The 17,627-nt window shown below is 34.4% G+C and overlaps 1 protein-coding gene across 7 annotated transcripts in view; it reads left to right on the top strand.

Moving 5' to 3' along the window:
- ZNF484 (zinc finger protein 484) overlaps positions 1-9,891 on the top strand; it is a 30,389-nt gene extending 20,498 nt beyond the window's left edge. For all 7 annotated transcript variants that reach the window (XM_024117179.3, XM_055087281.1, XM_007124373.4 and 4 more), the window contains one exon: positions 5,279-9,891. In XM_024117179.3, coding sequence (XP_023972947.1) covers positions 5,279-7,605 — 2,327 coding nt within the window. In that variant the 3' untranslated portion in view covers positions 7,606-9,891. The remainder of the gene's footprint in view (positions 1-5,278) is intronic.
- The last annotated feature ends 7,736 nt before the right edge of the window (positions 9,892-17,627 follow it).

The raw sequence follows: 17,627 nt of genomic DNA, 5'->3' as shown, positions 1-17,627 counted from the left end.
GTTTTTCTAGTTCATTTCTTCTAATTGATGCATACATTCCATAGTGTGTATATATGACACATTTACTTGTCCAGCTTTCCAGCTACTACAACTAGTACTGTAATAAATTTCTTCCTGAACTATTCTTATAGGAAATGGGAATTTCTTGAGGAAGAGTAGTGGGATTGTTTTATTACTGAGTATACTAATACTTTATTTCACTAAGTATAAACATGTTGTTTTCTAGATTGGATGTATTACTCTGCAATCCCCTGAACATACAAGGACATCAGTTTCTCCACATCCCTGCCCATATTTTTAATAATTTCACATAAGGTGGCTAATCTGATGGATTTTAATTTCTAACTATTGTTTTAATTTGTGTTTCTCTAATAACAAAATATTTTGAACATCTTATCATATACCTTGTAGTAGATTCTGACTTCATTTTTGGTATTTGACTGCTGACACCTTCTAAACTTCACCACTGTCTCTTCACCTTCTGCCCCACATCTGGGCAAACTGACAAGAAAGCCCAGGTGCTCTCTCCCTTGGTACTAGTGGGAAGTTGCACTCTATCAGTCAGCTTAGCCCCACATCCCAACCACCATAAAAAACCCAAACCAGTTTCCTTTTCTTGCTCTCTTAAGTCACTTTTGGACCTGCTTGGGAGCTCTCCCTTTTAAAGCCTCATTGTGTGAGTAATGAACATTTTCACACATTATTGATATGTGTGTCAAATCATCATTCTTGATATTTGAACCAAATTTTGGGTGGGAGTCCATTCCTCCTCTGCAGGTGACTTAACAGTTGGTGTAGTAAGCAGGATCTTTAGACGATGACCACCACCAGGCGGTCTTCTCTTGTTCTGTGGCTTTACTGCTGTCTGGTGATATACTCAAAGTATACACTTTGAGCTGTGCTACTTTATGCTACATTTGCAGAGTCCCACAGGTCTCTGTCATTTTTTTTTTCTCTGTGTATGGGTGAGGATATATTTATTCTCTCAGAGTATACTTAATAAGTGGAAATAAGAATCAGAGTAAATAATCACATTTATACGTATATTTTGTAGGCTGATTAGCAATAAATGAAATTGAAATAAAAATGACAAACATAAAAACAGCAAAAAAATAATAACAGTTAAAACGATGATGGCAGGTACATTGAGAAACAGGTACAATGCTGAAAGCTCTGTAAGTTTAGCCAAATCTTTCTGGAAAGAACTCTGGAAACATATAATAAGTGATATTAAACTGAACATGCTTCCTGCCCTGGAAATTCTACTTTGGGGACATACTCCAGGGAAGTAAGCAAAAGGAAAGTCAAGAAGTTGACACAAAGATGTTTATGGCTACACTATGTATGAGGATAAACTAAACAACCCAAATGGTCCAAACAGAGGGAAAACTACCATAGCTATAAAAAAAATTATAAGTATAGGAAGTACTAATATACAGAAATGTACTATGAAATGTTATGTGAAAGAAGCACAAACAAATAATCTATCAACACAGAGTTTAAATACATATATTGTACACACAGGCCTTAGCAGTGTCCATAAGATTTTAAACAATATAAATAAATTATAATGCTCTGTCATATTTTTAACCAATTGAAGTTGGAAGTTATTGGCATTATGGGACATATGTAAAGGACAGCGCCTTCCTTAAAGTGACCTAGACCTATCTCTGTGTCTCAGCTTGAATCATGTGTCTCAATTCTGGCATAAGCCATGACTGACTCCAGAATCGGGAACAAGTCTTAACCTGTCGCTGTTGGTTGCGTGTCTCAAGGAGGCATTGGCCCCCATTGTATAGAGCTTTCAGGGGAACAACTGATACCTTACACATATAAGGGCCCATCAAGTGGCTGCTTGTGTGGAGGAAGAGCAGTTACAATGCAGCATGCTAACAGCAGATGGCACACCTTTCAAAATTTTGTCATATTTTATTGTGCTTTTTGCTTTTCCCTGTGACTCCTCTTCTCAAACAATTCTTTATGCTCTTTCTACTAATTTTTCTCTTTTATAAAATAATCAGTTAGATGCCCTCCTCCTTTTACTTTCCAGTGATATCACCAAAACCATGTCTGTATTTACTTATGCCTGGATTATTCTAACCCTATTTGGATGTACTGTTTCCTTTTTTTTTTTTTTAACTTTTTTTCTTAGATGCTGATTAAAATATTCTGCTTATCTTGTCATAGCTATATGGTGCGAAATATTATCTAACATATGACAAATTCCTCTCTCAATGGGTTTATAAACTAAAGGAAGAACATGCCTCATATTTGTAATTCAGATTTATCTCTGTTTAGTTTTCATAATCATGTTTACTTTGTTTTAACATTTTCTTTAATGATCCCCCTGCATCTGACCCTTTATTTTCTGACCTATCTGCCTATTCAGATAATCCACACACTTATGCTTTGCTCTCAGGTTTCACTTACTCCTTGAATTGGACCTAACTATTACAGCATACATTGCTTTTCCCTTTTCTAATTCTCCAACCCCCAGAAATTCAGAGAAAACGACATTAATTTGTTTGATAACTGAGTCTTTTACCTCTTTTAAAAAATGTTTCCTTAGAGAATAGTTAGGGAAATTAACTTCTTTAATTTATGGGATAGTCAGAGGAGGTTATTTTGTGCTATTTCAGAGGGATTTGAAAATTTTTCTGCTAGGAGTAATTCAAAGGGCCAATAATTGTAATTAGAAAGGGAAGATAACTGCAAGAAATGTTTAAAATTTCAGGCTTTGAGCATTAAGCATTTGTTATTGTGCAAATCTGTGCTGATTAAATATGACTATGAAAGGCTCAGAAATATGTTTTTTTTTTAAGTTAAAAGAAAAGAGAGCCTTCCTAGAGTTGTGCTGAGATTTGAGATTCATTTTCAGAGCATAGAACCCTAAATGATCCATGAAGAAAATGAATTTTGAATAGGAGCAGAGGATCAGAAAAAGGAAGCTTAATGGGGAAAAGGAAAAGAATATATATTTGGATTCAGTAATAAAATAGACTTTAGTGACTGGTGGAAAGATAGCTTGCATACCTTCATTTTATTGGCCTGAATTATGACTCTGTATTTTATTGAATGAGTAATTCAATGTGTGACAGAGGAATATGGATAAACATTTTTTTTTTTTTTTTTTTTGTGGTACATGGGCCTCTCACTGTTGTGGCCTCTCCTGTTGCGGAGCGCAGGCTCCAGACACGCAGGCTCAGTGGCCATGGCTCACGGGCCCAGCTGCTCCACGGCATGTGGGATCCTCCTGGACCGGGGCATGAACCCGTGTCCCCTGCATCGGCAGGCTGACTCTCAACCACTGCGCCACCAGGGAAGCCCTATGGATAAACTTTTTACCACAGGAGCAAGTTTTTTACATTGAACATTGTTGGTAATAATGTAAATGTTGTCAGGCGTAGCAATGGGTTTATAAGCTAAAGAAAGTGAAAGGTTGCAAAAGATGAAAATCCTTGTTTAGAAATCAGTATTAGAGGTCCTCAGGATTAATGAAAGCCATTAATGTGTGTGAGTAAAAATGTAATATAAAAATTAAAGAATGTGTTTGGGGGCATTACAAGGCCCTAGAGATAGAATGAAATGGATATGAGGTTAGACTGAGTCTATATTCAAGAATAATCTAATTTTTACTTAAATATTTACTGAGAATCTACTACGTCTTACACACTATTCCAGAATTTGGAATATTAGTGATTCTTATTCTGGGCAAGAATGGTATATTGGAGTAAAACTAAGCCCCTGTCACTGAGAGACCCCCAAGAAAGAGTGACTTAGAGAATATAAACATTGACTCATCACATGACAGTTCCAAAGTGAGTGGGCCAGGTCTGCCAGGCCACTCTGCTTCCAGTGACTATTTAGGGACAGAGTTTCTAGAAAGTCATTGCACCATCATCTCCTAGATCAGGGGTTGGCAAACATTTTCTGTAAAGGCCCAGAAGTAAATATTTTAGGCTTTGTGAGGCATGTGATTGCTGTCATAATTACTCAATTTTCTTTTGAAGCCCCAAATCATCTATAGACAATACATCAATGAATGGATGTGGCTGTATTCCAATAAGAATTTATGGACATGGAAATTTGAATTTCATATAATTTTCATGTACCATGAAGTATTACTCTTGTTTTTTCAACCATTCAAAACTGTAAAATCCTTTCTTAGCTTTTGGGTAGAGGCCTGAATTTAGCCTGAGGGCTGTAGTTTTCTGATCTCTGCCTTGGGCATTGCCAGCTGCAAATCTGGAATATAGCCAGTGGGAAGAGGAGAGGGTTTTGGGAGACACACCCACTTCCTTAAGACCTTGGCATGATTACAACAAATATAATTTTTACTCCCATTTGATTGGTGATAACTGAATTACTTGGCTTTACCTAATGACAAATGAGGCTGCACAGACCTATTTATTTTTTTTTTAGACCTATTGTTTTGAGGCAGACACATGCTTGGCTACAAGCTTAATACTGTTGAAGGAAGGGGACAGATTTTGATGGACAAGTTTCAGTCTCTGCTTCAGAGTTGGCCCTTTTTGCTGTTATAGTCTTCCTATTAGATGCATGTATGTGCACCCCAAACAGGACATAAAGAATTGAATCATATACATACATTTATTGTTTGTAATGGTAAAGCTAATTCAGGATGACTGAGGCTACAATAGTTTTCTAAACATAAATAAGTTGGTATTTAGGGCACAGTGGTTAATAGGGAAAAGAGAAAGCAGGGAGATTAGGATTTATAGATAAAGGATAGTAAGAATCTAGACTCAGAAACATTTCTTTTTAGCCACATAGTTTGTCACTTTGTTCTTCTGACACCTTACTATGTAGTTCTGCTACATGCACAGAACTGATGTGCTTCAGTTTGAATCTCATCTTCCCCAATTACTAAACATTTGATTTGGACACACTACTTAACTCTTCTGTGGCTCAGTTTCCTCATCTGTAAAATAGGGACAATAATAACACAAATAACAAAAGGTTGTGATGATGTTTAAATGAGTTAGAACTTGGAAAAAATGCCTGGCAAATCTAAATGCTATTGTTTATCAGACAGTAAATGTAATGTAAATGCTTATTTTATTATTGCATATTATTATATATAAAGAGATTACTACACATATATTTATTCATATTTTATATATTTATCTATATTTATTATTATGTTTATATAAACCTCTTCTATTTCTCTGTGTTCACCCTGTATCCACTCTATGTATCATCCCTTCTGTGTTCTGCTAACTGTTCTTTGTGTGTTTTATTTTATTTTATTTTTTAGATCAGGGTATTGGTTTTGAAACGTCACAACAGGGAATGTCCGAAGGAGTTTCAATCCAGCTTGAGAGAATTAATCTCTTCACAAGAGATGACCTGTATTCCATTTTAGAAGAATTGTGGCAAGATGATGAACAGACAGGGAGATGTGAGGAAAACCAGAACAAACATTTAAGTCATGTTGCCTCCATCAACAAGGATACGCTAGCTGATGAGGGAGACTGTGAATATAATAAAGACATTAGGAAAATATTTCGTGTAAACACATACCTTGTTCCTTCAAGAAAAAGACTACATAAGTATGACTCATTTCAAAAGAATTTGAAGCCTATTGTAAGCCTATGTAATTATAATAGAAACAATGCAACAGAAAATTTTGATAAGATTTTTGGATATGGTAATATCTTCACTCATATGAATTCTCATACAGAAATGAATGCTTGTGAATATAATCAATGTAAGAAACTTCTGAGTCATAAGCAAACTCTCATTCAACATCAAAAATTTCATGGAGAGAACCTCTACTTACTTTCTGATTGTGTAAAACTTTCCACCCATAAGTCACACCTCTTTGCACATCAAAGGATTTATACTGAAGAGAACCATCATGAGTGCAGCAAATATGAAACAGTCTTCACTCGGAAGTCCCAATTTGCTGTACCTCAGGTTTATACAAGAAAGAAACCCTTTATATGCGCTGAATATGGGAAGGACTTTTCCCTTAACTCAAACCATGAGAAAACTCCTGACACTGAGGAGACTGACTGTAAATGCAGTCCACATGGAAAAGCCTTTATCCAGAAGTCAGATCTGTTCAGACACCAGAGAATTCATACTGGAGGAAAAAAAACCTATAATTATAGTGAATGTGGGGAAAATGTCTCTCAGAATTCAAACCTCAATATACATAAAAAAGTTCATACTGGCGAGAAACACTTTGAATGTACTGAATGTGGAAAAGCTTTCACAAGGAAATCAACACTAAGTATGCATCAGAAAATTCATACAGGAGAAAAACCTTATGTATGTACGGAATGTGGGAAAGCCTTTATCCGGAAGTCACATTTTATTACACATGAGAGAATTCATACCGGAGAGAAACCTTATGAATGCAGTGACTGTGGGAAGTCCTTTATAAAGAAGTCACAGCTCCATGTGCATCAGCGAATTCACACAGGGGAGAATCCCTTTATATGTTCAGAATGTGGGAAGGTCTTCACCCACAAGACAAATCTCATTATACACCAGAAAATTCATACTGGTGAGAGACCCTATATATGTACTGAATGTGGGAAGGCCTTTACTGACAGGTCAAATCTCATTAAACACCAAAAAATTCATACTGGAGAGAAACCCTATAAATGCAGTGACTGTGGAAAATCATTCACCTGGAAGTCACGGCTCAGGATACATCAGAAATGTCATACTGGAGAGAGACATTATGAATGCAGTGAATGTGGGAAAGCATTTATTCAGAAGTCAACACTGAGTATGCACCAGAGAATTCATAAAGGAGAAAAACCCTATGTTTGCACTGAATGTGGGAAGGCCTTCTTCCATAAGTCACATTTTATTACACATGAGAGAATTCATACTGGAGAGAAACCTTACGAATGCAATGATTGTGGGAAATCCTTCACGAAGAAATCACAGCTTCATGTACATCAGCAAATTCACACAGGACAGAAACCCTACAGATGTGCTGAATGTGGAAAGGCTTTTACTGACAGATCAAATCTCTTCACACACCAGAAAATTCATACTGGTGAGAAACCCTATAAATGTAATGACTGTGGAAAAGCCTTCACTCGGAAGTCAGGCCTCCATATACATCAGCAGTCTCATACTGGAGAAAGACATTATGAGTGCAGTGAATGTGGGAAAGCCTTTGCAAGAAAATCAACACTAATTATGCATCAGAGAATTCATACAGGAGAGAAACCTTATATTTGTACTGAATGTGGGAAGTCCTTCATCCAGAAGTCACACTTAAATCGACATCGGAGAATTCATACTGGAGAGAAGCCCTATGAATGCAGTGACTGTGGGAAGGCCTTTATTAAGAAGTCACAACTCCTTGAACATCATCGAATTCACACAGGAGAGAAACCATATATGTGTGCTGAATGTGGAAAGACTTTCACCATCAGATCAAATCTTATTAAACACCAGAAAATTCATACTAAACAGAAACCCTATAAATGTAGTGACTTTAGGAAAGCCTTCAACTGGAAAGCACAACTCAGTATACATCAGAAATCTGATACTGGGGAAGTAGAATGCTCAGTGCCACAATCATGGTGTGGGGATAAAAGTTTTGAGGAGCTATAGCTTGACTAAGAAGCAAGAGGTAACCAAAGTCACTTTATGTAGTCAGAAGTATGAACATCTGGATCTCATAGCTGACGTCCAGTTTTACACATATGGGGAGACACTCTGGAGAAAGTGTTTAAGCAGTGTTTAATGGCCATGCTTGGTTACTTGGGATTGTCAAGCCCTTGCAAATAATAGTACATTTGGAAGGAGATAACTTGGCAATCTTTCTTGTTTCACATTTTGGATAAGCAGCTTTATAAATCAGGGCTGTTGAGTTTTTCATGCCCTGCTTAGCAAAAATATTCAATGTTGACCAAAGGAATTTCTTAATGAACAGTGTTCTAAGAAAATTTTTCATTGTCCAAGTACCCTAAGGACACTGAAGTCAAGGCAAAAGTATAGACAATTCAGGTCTATAATGAAGAAAAGCTAGAAGTTTTTGTGAAAATTGACATTAAAGGCACAAAGAAGGACTCTACTTTTTTTTTTATTTGAGAAGTCAGTATTATTTACTGTTTATAATGTTTATCAGTGTGTGGAAATTTGGATTTGTAAATTTAAAATTTACAATTTGACTTTGAGATTGGCAAATCAGAACCACAGACTTACCTGAATATTCACAGGCATCTTTAGGCAACCAATATGTTCCCACGTTTACTAATTCCCTGCCATGGCAGCAGGTAACTCATGCCCAAGAGGTATAAAGTGCTCCCAGCCTATATCCCAAAAGTGATCAATGATGTAAGCAGCACCCCATAGACTACCTGTCACACTAGAACTGGCCCTGAGATCATGGAATTTAGCTGCAGGTTACAGATTTAGCACCCTGGATTCTCAGCATCTTCCACAGAAACCCCTACTTTTTACTGATTTCTGATTGAAAAAGAGACAAATTAAGAAAATGAGTTTTAAAACCTAGAATTCATTCCTTCCAATTTCGTTAATGCATTCTCTACATATTTATTATTACATACTAGGTTATTATGAGGCAATTGTCTTGCATTTGAGCTTGTATTCTTAGAAGATAGCTGCACATTTGGAAGAGTACTCCTATTTCCTTTCAATCTCTACAAATTAATCAATTGTGTTTTCAAATCCTCTATATACTTAAAAATTTTTTTATCTTTTATTCTATCAGATACTAAAAGAATGTGTGTACTAATCTCCCAGAATAATTGTGAATTTGTCTCTCTTTTAGAGCTACCAGTTTTTGTTTTATATATTTTAAGTCTTTGTCTTTACATCCATTCATATTTAGAATTGTTATACTCTTTCTGGTTAGTTGAAACAATCATTATAAAATGTCTGTTTTTATCTCTAGTGGTGCTTTTTGTCTCAAAATTTACTATGGAAGATATTAATACAATATGCATACTGTACTTATTAAAGGCTAATGTAAATTAGTACACCACTTTCTGTATAAGGTGAAGAGTTAGAACATTGACTTTATTTCCTTCTTGATTTATATGGTATTGGTAGCATGCATTTTAATTCTGAATGTAGTTGACACACTCAATCATTACTGTTTCAGAGTCAATATGCATTTAAATTAATCCATATATTTACCCTTTATGTTACTTTTTTCCCTTCTTGTTCTTGAATTTTCCTTCTAGAATCAGTTTTTTTTTTTCTGACTGAAGAACACCTTTTAGTATTTCTTTTAGTGTATGTTTGCTAGTGACAAATTGTTTTCATTGTTGGAAAATGTCTTAATTTTGCCTTCATTTTTAAAGGATGTTTTTACTGAGTATAGAATTCTAAGTTGACAGTTATTTTCTGTTAGTATTTTGAGATATTTTGTTATGATTTGTATTTCATTGTTTTGTTGAAAAGTAAGCTTTCAATCCAGTCACCTTTGAAGGTTATGTTCTTTTAAAAATTCTTCTTTTCTCTCACTCCTTTAAAATCTATGTCTTTGTCTTAGGCTGTCAACAGTTGGACAGTGATATGCTTAGGTATGATATTCTATGTATTTATCCTGCATGGGGTTTGCAGTGTTTTTTAAAATCTGGAACTTAATGGTTTTTTTCTTTGGGTTTTTTTTTTTTTTTTTTTGCACATTTGGGGAAATTTCTAGCTATTATTTATTCAAATTATGCATTTACTTCATTATGTTCCTCTCCTTCTCCTAGTGATGACCCCATTGTCTAGATCCCAATAGTATTTTTCTGTTGACTATTGTTTCTCTTGGGTTTTGGTGATGTCTTGTCTTCTCATATACCTGGTGATTTTAAATGAACTGCTTAGACATTATATATTAAAAATTGTAGATATGATTAGATGGTCTGGATGATATCTTTCAGAGAGTATTTCCTTTGCTTCTAACAGGTGACCAGCTGAGGAACACGAGCAATCGCTGATTGCTTTCATCCAATCATGTACTGAGATTATTCAAAACTGGGCTGCAGTCCCTGTGAAGTCTTGTCTATTTTTTTTCACTCTTATTCTTAGGGGATACCCTCAAGACTTAGGACTTTGGGAGATTTATCAGGCCCCTCCTCCTTAGAGGGAACTTAATTCTACTATTTGTCCCTTTAGTCCCATAAGTTTTTCAAAAAACTGTCTTAAGCTTCTCTTGCCCAGTATTTGCTTTAAGAATTAGCAAACACTTCTTTTTAAATAAATAGTTCCAAATTCCAGAGGTTATGTCTTTAATCTTATTCTTGCAGTTTCTCACTTCCTCGGTAGCTCTCCAGTGCTGTCACAAAGCTAAACATATTTAATATTTTCTTCCACCTCTTTTAGTTCTCAGAGGGAGTACTGGTACAGACCACCTACATTGCCATTAACAGAAGTTTTTAATTCACTGAGATAGCTGTTGCTACTTAAGGAATGCAGAGTCCAGAAATATATTTTTTTAATTACCAAAACTCTCCAAACTTTCCAAAAAATGAAAGTGCTCTGATTTGCAACATGACTTTATTCCCAATTTTTGTTGCTAAAAGTTAAGACATTCACTCTTTTGTTAAACACTTTATAAACTTTGATACATATGAGAAAATATCTTCTGGTGGTGTCAAATTTTATTATGGTAGCTGCCAAACTTTAGCAAAAGGAGCAGATTGACTAAGCCTCTCAGATTCCTTCTTTGATAGTATGCCTCCCCACACCCATTGGATAATTAATAGAAAATTAAGTTAATGAAAACTGGTGTTAAGAGCCCAGCGGTTTGATTCTCAACTTTTTTATTCTCAGGTACCTTTTAAAAAATACAATTCTACATTACCAAGCCAAAAAAAAAAGAGATACTTTACCTTTTGCAAACACACAATTAATCTCTAGGAGAAAGGAAGAGTGTTTTGTGGGCCTCCATGTATCTCAAGGGATACTTGGGAATTGATTGAGGAATGGATGATGGAAAATTATCAGTGGAATATGAGAGCTAAATCTTAAGTAGGTAAACCCCAAGGTCAGTATAAATTGATTGGGGGAAATGTGGAGTATAGACTTGACTTGGGAAAGTAGTGCGAGTTAACCATATCTTTTTTTTTTAAACATCTTTATTGGAGTATAATTGTTTACAATGGTGTGTTAGTTTCTGCTATATAACAAAGTGAATCAGCTATACATATACATATATCCCCATATCTCCTCTCTCTTGCCTCTCCCTCCCCACTCCCTATCCCACTCCTCTAGGTGGACACGAAGCACTGAGCCGATCTCCCTGTGCTATGTGGCTGCTTCCCACTAGCTATCTATTTTACATTTGGTAGTGTATATATGTCCATGCCACTCTCTCAGTTCATCCCAGCTTACCCTTCCCCCTCCTCATGTCTTCAAGTCCATTCTCTACAGCTGTATCTTTTTATGACAGCACTATAATACAATTCACTTGTATTTACAGCAGAACTGTTTTAAGACAGTTTTACAATATAAATTTTTAAATTTAAAATGCACTTTATATTAATTTTTCAAAAAGGAATCTTGTTCTGTGAATTCAGTAAATGTAAGAAAACGGTCACTTGGACCATTATTTAATTATACATCAGGTAATTCATAGGGGAGAGTACTTTGATTAAATGTAGGTAGGGCTGCATTCACAAATCATACTTCATTACAGAAACTCATTTTGGAGAGAAAAACCTATAAAAGCAGTGACTAGAAAACACTACACCTGGAAGTTATCAGAAAATTTCTGCTAGAGGAAGACAAATGCACTAAATATGGGAATAGCTTCATTCAGAAATCAGTTTTCGGTATTCTGTATTTATACACAAGTAAAATTGTGTATTTCTTAAAAGTGAGAAAGTATTCTTACACAAGTCAGAATTATAAATTATTAATTACAAGTTATTCATACTACAGAGAGGCCCTATGATATTGTATATTGTATGTTATATGTCAAAAAGTCTTTGTCCATGAGTTACACCTTACTGGACATCAGATAAATAATTGAGAAAGATAAGTCTTCTAAGAATACATCATTTTCTTAAAATGTCACAAAATTCATAGTGGGAGGAAACTCTATATTTGATACAGTGGAAGAAGCCTTCGTATAGAAGCAAATTCCTCAAGAAATATGATTCCTCTTGTTTATTGCTTGAATTTCATGCCCATGTCTCTAGAACCAGTGGGGACAAATAGATCAGTCCAAAAATCGCCTTTCTTTTAATTAAAAAAAAATATTTAAAGATACATGTGCACACACATAAAACTTTGTATAAATGTGACTTATAATATATTTTATCTCTTGAATTTTGTACTTTCTCCACTCTCAGCAACTCCAGCCATCAACAGTCTGTCAACAGATAAGCAATGCTGATGAACTTCTTTTATTTTTCTTTATACTCATAACCATATGTAGACACATTAATATGTTATCTGTGCACACATATATGAGTGTGTGTTTCAATTGTCTTAATATGGGATTATACACACATTTTTGCATCTTTTGCACTCAACAGTACTTTTAACCTGCTGAAGAGTCCATGGTGTGGACATGCCATAATTTGTTCAACCACTTTGCCACTGTTTATTGACATTTTTGTCACTAGGAAAAATGATCTGATAAACATCTTCAAGAGGTGACATAGCATAATAGGTTAGTGGACAAGCATAATCATGCCCTTACCTACTGGAGCTTTTTATTTTCCACTGTAAGAGTGAGAGTGATGGATTGAATTGTGTTTTCTTATTTTAATAGATGTTGCCAGATTTCTCTGAAATAAGACTAGCATTTCATATTTCTAACATAAGTATAAAAATGTGCCCTTCCCCTGTATTAAAAGTAGCTGTTACTCTTTAACCTTGAGGAGTTTTATGATTTCAAAGTGATAACTAGTTTTATTTTAATTGACATGTTAATATACCTCTTTAAAAGTTCCTTGGCCACTTTGCTAATCTGCAAAGTTGCCTTTATAAACCATCTTAAATTTTTCTTTTTGTATTGACTTGTCAATTTGTAACAGCTTTTTATGTTCTAAAGGTAGTAACTTCTTTCAAAAAAAAAAGCCTATTGTTTGTCTCTTGACTTTGTATATGATATTTTACCATTCCCATTTTATTTTTTACATGTTTCAGTATGCCCATCTATTCTTCCACAGTTTCTGAATTTCTAGTCTTAGTTAATCTTCACATATTATAAGATTTTTAAGTGTGGGTTTTTTTGTATACTTTGTATATCTTTTTTCTTGGATATGGATAGTCACTTTCACAGTTGTAGACACTGTTGGTTTGCTGAGCAATTCCAGTACTCCTATCTCACTGCTTACTCCATTAACATCTTTTGAAGCTGGTAGTGGCCAAGTGAACTGACTCAGGCCAGGAGAAGCAAAACACTGGTAGTTCTGGGAAAACCTTTGCTTTCCTAAAGAAAAGGACAGACTTAGCTGCTGTCATCAATTTACACTTTCTTCCTTTTACATGATGCTTGGGGCAGAGGAAACATTTTCTCAACTATAGGGGAGAGGCCAAAAGAATCAGAGACATGTCCTGACATATATTTAATCAACACTAGCAGCAAGTTACCTCCTGACTTATGCTATGTGATAAAAATAGACATGCTTTGTATAAACCATTCTATTTTAAATTTCTCTTGCATGGGAAAGTATGCCTGAATTTATTCAAGCACCAAATTTATAAAGTAGTCCATCTTTTCTCTATTAAAATAAATAGAAAAGATTTTTTTAAACCCCAGTAAACTAGATACCCCACAGAAACTGAAATGAAGTAGACAGATAGCAAAATTAAACAAGATGTGTAATGAGTAAAAACAACCACAGATACTGGGTCAATCAATAAGACCAGAAGAGAATACTACCAAGAGTAAGTGATTTCCTAGCAAGACATAACTGATCAAAACTGAAAAAAAACTGAAAAAAAAATCATAAATTGTAAATGTCATTATAGAGCAACCATTTAAAATGTACCAGGACCATAGGAAAATACTTCTTAGATAGGACACACAAATAACGAACTATAAAAGAAAAAATGGTAAGTTTGACTTTTCAAAATTAAAAACTTGTCCTTTGAAAGGCACTGTTAAGAAAATGAAATGGTAAGATACAGAATGGGAGAGAATATTTGCAGTAGACATCTGACAAAAGATTTGTATTCTGAAAATATAAAGAAATTTACAAGCCAATTGTAAAAAGGCAGATAACCGCCCTCTCCACAAACGGCAGCAAATTCAAATAGAGATCATTCATGAAAAAAGATATGAAATAGCCAATAAGGACAAGAAAATATTTTCAACATTAGCCATCAGGGAAATACAAATTAAAATCACGAGACACCTCTATACACTCATTAAAAACACTAAATAGGATTGACATCATGTGTTGAAAGATGTGGAGCAACTGGAACCCATACATGGCAAATGGGAATATAAAATGACACAAACACTGTAAAATAGTTTGGCAAATTCTTAACAGCTAAACATACAACTACTATACAACACAGCCATCCCATTCCTATATTTAACCCAAGAGAAATAAAAACTTATGTCCATACAAAGTCATGTACATGAATGTAGATATCAGTTTTATTCATAATAGCTCAAAACTGGAAATAACCCACATGTCCATCATCAAGTGAATGGATAGTCAAAATGTGGTATATTCATAAATGAATACTACAATACTATTCAGCAATGAAAAGGAATGCACTACTGATATATGTAACAACATAAATAAATTTCAAAGCCATCTGAGTGAAAGAAGCAGACACAAACGAGTATTATATACTGAATGGTTGCATTTATACGAAATTCTAGAAATGAAAACTAATATACAGTGAAGTGACAAAAATCACATCAGTGGTTGCCTGGGGCTAGGGGCAGAGGGAGGGATGGCCAGCAAATTGGTACAAGGAACCTTTTGGGGATGATGAAAATGTTCTGTATTTTTATTGTGTTGGTGTACACAACTGTCAAAATGCATTGAATGCAACACAATGGGTGCAGTTTATTATATGTAAATTATATCAATAATGTTGATTTTAAAATATAACATGAAAAGATGGACATATGAATTTAGCTCATGTTTAAAGACAAGATAATTTTATTCAAATCTTCCAAGTCCTAGAGAAAGATAGTGTTTCCCAGTACATTTTACTATTTTCATTGCACCACTGTGGTTTAAAAATATGCCATCACTATACAACCATCATAGTAAATACAATACAAAAATAATTATTGACTCGTGTCATGTATGACCACACATGTGTTTTAGCAAATAGAATCTTGCAGTATATAAAATGAAAATTAGTAGTGATTTTAATTCTAAAATTCAACAGTGATGGAATATCAAGAAATTAGAATAAGTAATTAAATTAAAAGAGAAAAGCAGTATGTTGATATCAATATTTACTGAAAAGTGATTAGTTCATCATTCTTTACTAATAGGCATAGTAGAAAACTACGTAAATATTGTTATTCTCTGATAACAACAAATATTTTAAATGGAAATAAATAGTTGAATTAAAATCAGTAATTAGAGATTTCCACTGGTACCATTATTGTTTAACATACTATTAGAAAATATGACGTATGAAAAATGCAAGTATTGATACAAACATTGGAAACAGAATTAAGAATAGATTTTAGTGGCAGGAGGGTTCTAAAACAGCAGACATGGCATTTATTCTATGAGAAAATGTGATTCATTTTTTATTATTGATAATATATGCACCAGCCTAAAATATTTAAAACATTACAAAAGAAAGTGCAGGTAAATGCTACCTCCACTATTTCATGGTCCCCACATTCCTCTGCTGATTATAATCTTTGAAAATGTAAGCAGAAAATAGGCATGGCTTGTTAATTAGTCTAGATATTAGAACCTGTATATCTGTATCACTTATTTTTAAAATCTTACTTGTATATATCCTATATATACATTAATAATGGGTGTACCATTATTATTTACCCCATCACATTCTGATGGGCATTTGTTTGTATCTAGTATTTTTATATGTCAGAAAGCATACAGTTTTTAATGAAGAGAATTTCCAGGTTGCGGATATTTTAAACTTACACATCATAGAAGTTAAAAGATTGTCAAATTTTTCTTGACAGTTTGATAAGTGAAAAAGGTAACTATATATTTTTAAATTATATTTTCATATGAATGTGGTAGAATTTTGTGTGTTTAGAAGCCATTTTATTTCTTTTACTATGAACTGCCTACTTATTTTCTTTGCCCATTGTTTTACTATCTTATTGTTTCTTTGTTGGTTCCATATACTTAGGAAATGATCCCTTTGTCATATACCATTCATATGGTTCTTACTAATCTGTCATTTCTCTATTGATTTTGCTTGTGATACATTCAGCTATGCATTTTTTTTCTTTCAAATTTTATTTTGATATAATTTCAGATTTAAAGAAAATTTGAAAGAACATTACAAAATTCTCATATATCCTTTACGCAGATTCACTGAATGTTAATATTTAACTACATTTACTTCAACTCTTTCCCCATTAAAATATGCATACGTCCACAAACACACACAGACACACGTCATTTTCTGAACCTTTGAGAGTATAGTGAAGATATCATTCCTCTTTATCCCAAATTTTCAATTTTTATTTTCTAAAAACAAGGACATTCTCTTATATAACCACAGCACAATTACCAAAACAGGAATTAATATGGATTCAATGCTATTACCTAATCCACAGACTTTATTCAGATTTTACTACTTCATCAAATAACATACTTAATTGCTAAAGCAAACCCTAGATTATGTTTTACATTGTTATCATGTCTTTTAGTCTCCTTAAATCTACAACAGCTCCTCAGTCTTTTTATACTCTTCAAGACATTTATTTTTAACATCTTTATTGGAGTATAATTGCTTTACAATGGTGTGCTAGTTTCTGCTTTATAACAAAATGAATCAGTTATACATATATCCCCATATCTCTTCCCTCTTGCATCTTCCTCCCTCCTACCCTCTGTATCCCACCCCTCTAGGTGGTCACAAAGCACCGAGCTGATCTCCCTGTGCTATGCAGCTGCTTCCCACTAGCTATCTATTTTACATTTGGCAGTGTATATATGTCCATACCACTCTCTCACTTTTTCCCAGCGTACCCTTCCCCCTCCCCATATCCTGAAGTCCATTCTCTTGAAGGTTTGCATCTTTATTCCCATCTTGCCCCTAGGTTCTTCATGACCTTTTTTTTTTTAGATTCCATATATATATGTGTTACCATATGGTATTTGTTTTTCTCTTTCTGACTTACTTCACTCTGACAGACTCTAGGTCCATCCACCTCACTACAAATAACTCAGTTTCGTTTCTTTTTATTGCTGAGTAATATTCCATTGTATATATGTGCCACACCTTCTTTATCCATTCATCTGTCAGTGGACACTTAGGTTGCTTCCATGACCTGGCTATTGTAAATAGAGCTGCAATGAACATTGTGGTACGACTCTTTTTGAATTATGGTTTTCTCAGGGTATATGCCCAGTAGTGGGATTGCTGGGTTGTATGGTAGTTCTATTTTTAGTTTTTTAAGGAACCTCCACACTGTTCTCCATAGTGGCTGTATCAATTTACATTCCCACCAGCAGTGCAAGAGGGTTCCC

Source organism: Physeter macrocephalus, chromosome 9, assembly GCF_002837175.3.
Source record: "Physeter macrocephalus isolate SW-GA chromosome 9, ASM283717v5, whole genome shotgun sequence".
NCBI lineage: Eukaryota > Metazoa > Chordata > Mammalia > Artiodactyla > Physeteridae > Physeter > Physeter macrocephalus.
This window is presented reverse-complemented; position numbering and strand designations above follow the sequence as displayed.